Below are 9734 nucleotides of genomic sequence, written 5' to 3'. Positions count from 1 at the left end.
ATTGGGTTCCCATGCAGGTAATCGTGAACTTGGAAGTGGCGGGACGGCAGCACGGGAGCTGGGAGTTGCTGCCGAAAGCACGGTCCCAGCGGCGCGGCTGCACTGATTTTCCAACGTCCGCCACGGTACGGTGGTGAGCTAGGTACTTTACCTTACCTACTTCGGTACCTAGGCTATATACCGTATGGGAATATTGGCAAAAGTATCGGAAGCAGACTAGATCCATTCACGACGCCACGGTCCACGCTCCCGACTTTTGAAGGCGCACCCTCAATTACGGGTACCTTTGCAAGTGAACCGCAAGGCTGTCGCACCCAGCCCTTCCACCGTCCGTCCCGCCTGTTTGCGCAAAAAGTGCCATACCGCACCATCCACCCCATTCGTCAGATCGCGGGACTACACCACTCGCCTTCCTTCAGCCTTGCGCGCGTCCGAGACAAGAGAGACGCGATCCCAACTTCATCCCGAAGCTTTCACGAAGCCTCTCTTCAGACAACGCCGACCAAACAAATCGGCATCAGCGAGTCCATTGACGAACTTCGGTCGAGACCGACACGATTGTCACCATACTCTGCCACCCCTCACCGTCAACTTCGGCCACATTCCCCCACGAACAAAGCGCAAGAACCGCAACAATGGTAGTGAACGAGCTCGTATCAGATAAGAAACTCGGCGCGGTCCTCCAGACCTCAGGCTACGCCCAAGACCAAGCCGCCAAGCTCCTCCACCTCCTCACCGAAATCACCCGCGCGGCGGCCGAAGAGTCAGGCTCAGCTTCTTCACCAGATCTCCAAGCCGCCCTGTCAAAAGAACAAAAACTCCTCCTCACAAACATCTCGCACCTCCGCGGCCTGCACCGCTCCGCCAACTTCAACGCAAGGGACACAAAAGCCCAGACCGCCGAGGCGCGCCATGAGGTCGACCGCCTGCACCTCCAGCTGCAGAACCTGTACTACGAGCAGCGCCATCTCGAGGGCGAGATTGAGGCCTGCGAATCTTATGAGTAAGTGGGGGACGGCTTTTTCTCTTCTCTTCCTTTGCAGCGGCCGGCAGGTGTTCATGTACAACTAACCCCTTGTGTGATCTCCAGCCATACCTACCAGAAGCTACCTCTCATCCCCGTCGAAGAATTCCTCGCCGAGCAACCAGAACACACCGAAGCCGACGAGGACGCCATGATGATTGCGCGCATCGGCCACGAGCGCGCGGGACGAGAAGCCCTCGAGCAGCAGAGGCTCGAGTTAGTGGGAAGGAAGCAGAAGCTCATTGCCGAGAACAAGAAGCGCAAGGACGACCTGGCCAACTTGGACAAAGACTTGGAGAAGTTTATCGACGTGAGTTCTAAGAACGCGTTTTTTTCTATTTTGCGCAAAACTTGTCCTGCGCATCAACTTCTAACATCCACCGGTGTAGGCTGCGAAACCCATCCAGGAGCTATTCGAAAAGGTTGTATGAAAGCGGCAAATAGAACATACTGCCCCGTTTGACGAGCTCGATCTTTCGGCTGCTGCACGGAATGTCTTTGCAGAATGTGCTTCGGTATCAACAGATCGAGGGTCTCACTGCTCTGCGAGAGGCTCTGACCCAGCTTCGTGGTTCGGCACATCGGCTGGGTATGCCGCAAAAATAAGATGGCCAACAAAGATCCTGAACAGGAGAATCTAGGGGGGAATAATTCCACTAGGCGTCGCCATGTCCTAAGATCCTTCTCAAGGCTGCATCCGGAGTCTACGGATGAGGACTTTTCTCCAAAGCCGCGAGCATGCCTACGAGGGTGGGGCTACGGAAGAACGGCATCTAAGTTCAAAGGTATATTGCGGTGACACGCACCCGTGGGCACCGTTGGAAATGTCAAAGTTGGGCCTGGGGTGGCTCTGTTGCTGACAGCGCAGTGTAATAGCGCGCTGCGCCTCCAAAGAGCTGCCGATGGGATTGCAAAAAGGGTGGAACATCACAGACGGGGTCAACAGAAGACCACAAGGCCGAGAAAAAGGCTCGCCTCGCACCTTCATAGCCCACCGAGAACCACAACGTCATCGCAGACGATTGGCATCGTCAGCTCAATAATCAATATTATACAGGTCGAAACATATTTTGTTCAAAGACGAGTGAGCCGTGTTTGACGTCGGGACGTGTCCAATGCTCTGGGGGTGGGTCGGCGCGGGGAACTTCGAGGGGACGGCTGTTGAACGGGACACTGTCGTCACCCGCGCCGGCTGCCAAGGAAATTCCGATTCGGCATAAGCCCGGACGCCCAGCGAAGCCCGCCCGGCCGAAGCACAAGTGACGCGTTGGCTGGGGGAAGCAATGCACAGGGCAGCCGAAGGTCTCACCCCGGATCCGATGATGCGACATGTCAGTCCCGCAAGGTGACTGGTTGGCTGATCCGTCCGGCTGTCGGAGTCAACGGGGATGGAAGACGTTGGGCGGGGAGTTTTTTTTTTTTTTTTTTGGTTGCTTTTGGCTTTCGACATCTGGGGCAAGCCGTTTCATAGGTGACGGGCACAATCTTCCAGAAACAGGTTCTGTTGGCAAAGGGAGGATGCAAGTATGCCGTGAAGTCTTGGTCGTCGATAATTCCCTGACAGCGCGGATCGCATATTGCATCACCTCTGTCATTCGCGTCCATATGCTTCGAGAAGCCTCAAGGAACATAAATGGTAAGTCGCTGCAGGAATCAAGTCCGGCATAATGGTCCCCTAACACCCCATCACCCGTTCTTGCTTGCTCGAGGCCACGCACGCTGTACTGCAAGCTTCATCCTATGCTGTGCAAGCAAAAGTATGCCCATCTCGACTGTCTCGCAGGGCTTGTTTCAAAGTTGTTTCCCGCATTGGAGCAGAACAGGACCCCGTCGGTCGACAAGACGGCCCCGGTGGTAAACGGGCAGATGCGTACGCAGACGGACATGATGGGGCGAACTTCTGAATCGCAACATGTTGAGACATGCCACTTGTGACCGGACGAGTCTGAGTGCCACATTGGTCCATGGATTTGTTGTCTCAAGGGTAAACTGTCCGCTATGCGTGGGTTAGGTACTCTGCAGACGTAGGTTTCCGAGAGGAGCAATAATTGCACCAATTCGGTCTGAGGCTTGCGGGAGCCATCGCACGCTGAGTTCTAGCTCATCATCAAGACATCAGATGCTTCAGCCGTACCAGACACGCATCGATGTCTCGACTTAAGCTGGGAGACGGGCGCTCTTGTGCCACGGTGAATGTTCTCAACCTTAATTTCAAATCCCTTCTGCGTATGGATGGATTCATGGCCTGGGTGACGGACTAAGCCAAGGCCTGCCAAGTAACCGTTGAACGGCGCCAGAGTCGAATCGTGGATTGGTGGACACAATGTGTGGTTCGTAACTCCGTTCCCTTGGTTGTCTCCGTTTCTCCAAAACCTCCTCTTTTCCGATAATCTCGCCGTTGATATCTGCATCTGGTGGTTATGCGGCATACCACCGTTATGGCGATCCGCGAGTGCGGGTCGACGCAGGTTCCGCGTTGGCAACAAGCTAGGGTGCGACCGGCGTTGATGGGGTTCAACGGTGAGCATCGAGGTTGATGGTGTTCGAGGAGGCGCTCCGATTCCCCCAGGAAAGCCCGAGCACAGGGCACAGAACCATGCTGGTGGCCGTAGCCGGACCATTTTCCTCTTAACGCGGCCGGCTGGCTGGGCAGGAGACCTGGAACTCCATGTCTTGCCTTGCAATTTGCTGGTCCAGTCGGCCAGTCAGATTCGGAGCATCAGAAACGTTCAATCTCAAACGCCGGCCCGCCAAGTGTTCGCCCACCCCACCATCCGGCAACCCCCCTATAGGTCCTCCTTGCAATACGTCTTCCTCGGTCTTCTCCTGGTTGCTGACTTTTCATCATCATAGCTAGCATCCGCATCGGTATGGATGGGCTCGCTTTGCTGCTCCAATGCTCATTGCTGAATCCTATGGTGGAGGTTCGCGGATTAGGTGGTCGGGTCTCTACACAATAGATGCCGCGAGTGGAACGATTCTGCCAAGATCGGAGTAAAGTTGAAGGAGCAATTGCGCCCGGCATATGCGTGAATTACGAAGCAATCGATGGGCATGGTCTTGCTTATCGTATTCTTACCAAAAGCTCATATCCGATAATCCTCGGACGAGCATGCTCGCGTTGTTCGTTACGGAAGAAGCAAGTTCTCGCTTGTGATTGAGTAATTGCGGAGTGCGTCTGGGGCAACTCTGCGAGCGAACAATACAAGAAACAGCCTGAAGCGGACGAAGAGCCAGCGGTATCCTTTCTGTCAGACATATCGCGGCCTGCATCTGTTCGGGAGGAATAAGCACCGTCAGCTATCCGTACAAGGATGGCAGCCCATTCGACGCCACCCCCGTCCAAAGGTGAACCCTCTGTCGAATTTGGTATTCTCGTGTTCTGTATGAACAAAGTATGCGAAGACTTGTCTGTGGCATGCCCTACCTGCTATATGCATGTTGCTCGTCTGACCTCAAGTCTCTTCACCATTGCACTGCCATTTCGTATCAACCGTTTATAGAAAGCGCTAGATCAGCCAGGCCATGAATAGATACCATTGATAGCACGAGCATATCAAGATGGCTTGGATGCGGTGAGCACGGGGTTGATGAAATGCACTAGAAGCTAACGGCGTTGATTTGATGATGTTGATGCGGCTCGCGAGGCCACGCCGAACTTGCATTGACCAAGGCTAACCGCCCGGTGTCTGAGCGTGATTGAGACTGGTAAGATGGATTGTTGGCGATATGTACTTGTCGGGCACATGTCGATATCGGACAGTGTGACCAGGGCATCCAAGTCAACGGGATGCAGGTCGAAATTTCCCGCCCCGGCTGCCGTGACCCGTCACTGCTGAATCTTGACAGGTCCGTTTGCAGTTTTGCAACTCTGGGGCCCTGGTAGAGACCTGGCCAGAGCACCTGGGCCTGATTCTCGTCTGCTGATTTGGACTTGAAAACTTTTGATCTCCTTGGCCATTGCGACTCTGCAAAGGGGTCAGGCAGAGAGCAAGAGGAGCCGTAGAAGCTAGGTGAAGAGAAAAATTGGAGAACGGCCATGTCTCAGCGTCCCATCATTTCGCAGCAACGGTATCCCAGCACGCCACGAGATCCTATGTCGGCTCTCCAGTCCGACTGTGAGTGAGCAGGAGGGCCGCACTGTAACTGGATTGGACCGACTGGACAGCGTCAGATTCAGCGCAGGATGACACCAAGTGTGAGTTTGGCGATGGTGGGACGACTAAGAACATCGTCCGCGGGGCCTCGACCGCAGGCTAGTCCATCAGAGTGTAATCATCGATGCGAACCCTGGAAGGCGAAAAGCGTGCGACAAGTCTGGTCGAAAAATGCATGCCATGAGATGACATTTGGCAGGCATGTTGCCTTGCGGTCCCGTTGCCCATGCCGTGGCCAATTTCGCCTGCGTAGGCGCGTTTCGCTGGTAATCGCTGTCGTTCGTCGTCTAGCTACCCATGACCTCGTTTCTTTAGGGTCGCATCTCCTCGCCCTATGACGACGATGCCGCAGCATAGCCGTGATGGATGACGACGGCAGCTGTGGCTGCACGCTGGAAGTCCCCCCTCCTTCGACCCGCCGCCTGTCGACAGCTCAAGTTGCAGCGCCGCTTGTGAGAGCTGGGGTTGGGGAAGCACCCTCGAACGAACCAATGGCCACTACGGGACTGCGAGACTGCAGCTCATTAGACGGGCTCGCGACGTGTAAAAAGGTGTGCGCGCTCTCAGACTGAGCCACGATTTGCTCCGCTTGGCGTGCCTACGTACCACTTTGCATGTGGTCCCGGCAGCTAGAAGCGTCCTGCAGCGCCGCAGTGGTAGGTAAATCTACCAGACCTGAAGCATCGTCTGTGAGACTGCGATAGCGTGGTACCGCCAGCAGCATCCGCCCGCCGTGTTTCGATTCGTCCTCGCACGCAAGCATAGCATAGGTCCAGCGGCGGCGGCGGCGGCGACCCTGGATACCGTCTTTGTCCCGTGGCACTGTGGCACAAAAGGCGGCATCAATGGCGCATGGCTGCTCATCCTCGCCGGCCTGGCAAATGTGGATAGTCGCAGTGTTGACTGCTTCCAAGAATGCTCGACATGTTTCCTGAGCCGGATGATCAACGCACGGTCGAATCGTAGGAGCGATAGGCGTGGTTGTTGGTTGAATCAAGAATGGACTAGTGGTGTCGAGCTTTGGGTGTTTGATGATATTATCGACTGTCTTGAGCTCTCGGGTAGCTTGCGTCGTATCATCGTGGTCTTGAGCTTATGATGTAAACCTTACTGCTCGAGAGGATACCTAGTCGTGGCTTAATCGTCATTGTGTACTTTTCTGAGCTGGCAGCTGACAAGAACTTGATGCCATGGGTACAAATACAGCAGTGGCGTCGCACACGTAGGACCTAGCTGGTGGCAGCAAATTGACGGGAACAATCCTCGGAAGAAGTCGACTTGTTGGTTTGACAAGGTGGGCTAGGACAAAGATTAAGGCACGTCACTAGAGAGGAAATTGATGAAGTCGAAGCAGCCGAGGTGTAATCGTCACGGAGGGCAGCCAGCGCAAGCTGCCTCATTGATCACCTGCCTCCCGTCAGGTAGGTATTATCATTCAGACTGGGCCTGCTTGAGGTAAGGTAAGGTGCCTTAGCCTCTAGGTACCTTATGACACCTTATCGACTAAGCAGGCGCCTTACGACTGGAAAGAAGGAAGGATGCATAAGAACTTACCTTGGAAGTACTCCGTACCAGCCCGAACAATAAGGTAAGGAAAGCCCCACGTTCGGTTGTGTGGTTAAGCTTCGACTGCTTACTACACAATAATCTGTATCCGTACTCCGTACACCGCCCCCTGAGCGGCTTTCCACTAATGATGGCTAAGCTTCACAACCTGGCACAAAAGGAATCCTCCTCCACGAGTCCATAGAAGCCAGAGTATTCGTACATAATACGGAGTACTTGGTTGTTGATCGCATTGTCGACTATTCCCGGCCGGATTCTACGCCTTTTCCATCCTGAGCATCCACCAGAGCCACCACTGAGACTGTCATCAATGAGAATCCAGAAACAATTATGGGCTGTTGAGCTCTGGACCTCCTTTGTTTGTATGTTTTTGCAGGGCTTGAATGGAATGGGGATTCAGGAGGTCCGGGTCCGGCTCCAGTCCCCATTGTTGATGAGTTATTACTCCTGCCGCCTGCGTGCCGTGGTGCCCTGCCTCCAGCTCTGTCATCGCGGGAGCGCCGTACTATGTCCGCGGGATCCAGCATCGGGTGTCGAGTTGTCTTGCTCTTTGTACCCGTACAGAGTAAGGTAAGGTAGGTATCCATACGCAGTATTGTTGGCTGTATGGAGTACGTACCTATCACAGGCCCACGGGTCCCCTGCCTGCCGCACGCTTGCTCGGTGAGGTGGAGAGCTGGCGGTAAAAAAGCAGCACAAGGTGGACCTTTCACTGCACTGTGACGCCCCCGGATCGAGCACTTGAAAATTGTTAGTGGGGAGGTACTTTCCAAATATCCCGTTTGGGCGAGCCAGCCCGTCAGAGCGGGAGGAGCGACCCCACGGCATCTTAGCGTCTCTAGCGTCCCTAGCGTGGATAAAGGCACAGGCAGCAGGCAGTCTTTGACCTATGAACTTGGCATCGCTCCATGAGAAGCGCATACTGTGCGGAGATATTGTGAAATTACGTCCCAGTCATTGTGAAAAGTGCGACTGTTTGCTCTAGGTTTTTCTCTCTAAACACTCGTTGCTATGTAATACTACTTGGTCCATAGGGGTAAGTTTAAACTCCCTACCAGGTAGCGTGGGTCTGGCCAGGGTAGAGCAGTGACTCTCAATGGCCAAATTTGTGTTCGACGTGCACAAGAATCTCGAAAGTAATGCTGCTGATGTAATCTCGAAAAGCACGGGCAAAGATACCTGACAAGGGGGTTAAACTTTGGCCTGATACCGTAGTAGAAATGATCTAAAGAGTGCCTTAAGGTAGAGACTCGCAGTGAGGTGCTTCTTATCACCTCATCCTTATCAACTTCGTCCATCTGAGAGGCGAGAGAGTCTTGACATCAAGGCTGGACATAGGAATGTATCAACCAGACTGAAGCATCAAATATCTAGAACCAAGAGACGACACAGGATAAAGAAGGTTCGAATTGAGCTTCAGTGAAGCCACCCGCCAAGTGCGGCTGTGCAGTGCCCGACAAGCTCCTGTCTAGTATTGCCGGCTCGCACTCGATCATGACGCAGTGTCACACATGAATACACTTTCACCATCACAACAAGCTGCCCTGCCCAGTCAATCTATCTGAAGGGGTTCCCACGCTCTGCAGTTCGACTGCCTGCACTAGACTCTAGAATGAGGTGTTGACGAATATTGGCTCCGCTCATACTCGGAATCTTGGCCAAGCCTCGCAGAATATGAGACTTTCTTGGCCTAAACTACTATAACGTGACAAGCAAATGGCATGGCATGGCAGTGCTTTCCTTATGATCGTTATCGCTATCGGCACTGGGCAAGAGAATCTATCACGAAGCGAAACCAACGAACGCTACTCCGTTGGCTAAATCCGTAGTTCGACGTCGATTGGTCATCATCAACACGAAGGAAGGAAAAGAAGGGGGAAAGAAAAGCAGACAGACTCAACTCTACATCCCGGCCGTACACAGTGCTCGCGATTGACCGCTTACTCGGTAATTTCTTACTTCTCATTTCCCGCGGGGCGATTCAGTACAAGCGCAGAAAATTCCCAAGGCAACCAGACCTTGTCCGTGTATCCGTGCCACCCCTGCGAGCTCTCATGGGCCCACGTCCCTTTTCGCGCTAAAGCAATTATCGAGGCAGAGGATGGGAGTGAGGCAGGCGCAGAGGCAGCCCATTAGATGCGATGCGAGCGGGCGAGATGCACTAGCCTCAGCACGGCATACCCCAGGCCCTTGCCGCCCAGGCCAATCAGAGGCGATCCTTCTTTCTGATGAGCCAATCATGATCCAAAAATCAGTCCAAAACTGGTCTAGTCTGGCTTCTGGCACACTGGAACCATCTCGACCCTTGCTCTGTTTCTTGCTTCTCTCTTTTTTCTTTCATTGCTCTCTGCGACCTGCCTCGCCTCTTCACCACCTCAATCTGCTGCAGTTCTCCGGATCAAGGTGCCCTAAGGTAGTAACCCCCCCGGTCTGTTACGGCTGCCATCACCGGTGCTAGGAGACCCCCAGCTCGTCGTCTCGCCAATCCAGAGGCTTCCACCACCCCCATTGTCAAGTCCAAGGCCCCAGTTCGACGATTTTGCAAACTGCTCGTCTTCCCACCTCATCTTGCAGGCGGCGAGCACCTCCTTTATACCTACCTGACATAGGATACCTCAGCAGGTAGTGTAGACAGTTGTCGGTGCAACAGAGCTTCAGCGTCACCCTGTTGGAGCCATCTTCATACTTGGGTGCCGTTGGTTGTTTTGGTGAGAATGAAAATAAAAAAGACAAAGTTTGGCGGTAGAGATAATATTGGTATCCGTACATCGGGGAGCGGGTCCTCCACACTTAAGTCAGGCTGTGGCGCTGGGCCGACACAAGTACTCTGTACAAGTGACCCTTTTTCCTCCCCACGTCCCATCTGGAACCAGTCTGGTCTGGTCCAACACAAACAAGCTCTGAGGTGCGCGTGTGAAAGGGAAAGAGGGCTGGTACGAATACTCCGTATGGATACAGAGTCCAGTCCAGAGCAAGGCGCGCCGCAC

At 53.9% G+C, this 9734-nt stretch overlaps 3 protein-coding genes across 3 annotated transcripts; 1 reads left to right on the top strand and 2 right to left on the bottom strand.

The window, feature by feature from the left end:
* Nucleotides 1-635: 635 nt before the first annotated feature.
* On the top strand, nt 636-1487 carry BDZ83DRAFT_578268 (Fms-interacting protein-domain-containing protein; the record flags this gene model as incomplete). The annotated part of the gene is made up of 2 exons (XM_060505106.1): nt 636-1003; nt 1091-1487. 2 exons carry the CDS (start codon nt 636-638, stop codon nt 1485-1487), a joined length of 765 nt encoding a protein of 254 aa, XP_060364685.1.
* A 1310-nt stretch (nt 1488-2797) lies between these two features.
* On the bottom strand, nt 2798-3871 carry BDZ83DRAFT_349077 (uncharacterized protein). Its single transcript, XM_060502511.1, has one exon. It carries the CDS (start codon nt 3643-3645, stop codon nt 3121-3123), a length of 525 nt encoding a protein of 174 aa, XP_060364684.1. The 5' UTR covers nt 3646-3871; the 3' UTR covers nt 2798-3120.
* A 1329-nt stretch (nt 3872-5200) lies between these two features.
* BDZ83DRAFT_652111 (uncharacterized protein) lies at nt 5201-6329 on the bottom strand (the record flags this gene model as incomplete). The annotated part of the gene is made up of 3 exons (XM_060510502.1): nt 5201-5280; nt 5788-6267; nt 6293-6329. The coding sequence occupies 3 exons, from the start codon at nt 6327-6329 to the stop codon at nt 5201-5203; spliced, it is 597 nt and encodes a 198-aa protein (XP_060364683.1).
* Nucleotides 6330-9734: the final 3405 nt, after the last annotated feature.

The sequence above is a fragment of the Colletotrichum acutatum genome (genome assembly GCF_030867785.1).
Source record: "Colletotrichum acutatum strain CBS 112980 chromosome Unknown BDZ83scaffold_50, whole genome shotgun sequence".
Classification (NCBI taxonomy): domain Eukaryota; kingdom Fungi; phylum Ascomycota; class Sordariomycetes; order Glomerellales; family Glomerellaceae; genus Colletotrichum; species Colletotrichum acutatum.
The sequence above is the reverse complement of the archived record's forward strand: the minus strand, read 5'-3'. Positions and strand labels throughout refer to the sequence as shown.

Excerpts from the sequence above, each read along its gene's own strand:
- BDZ83DRAFT_349077 (XM_060502511.1), bottom strand. The coding sequence starts at position 3,645 with ATGGTCCGGCTACGGCCACCAGCATGGTTCTGTGCCCTGTGCTCGGGC.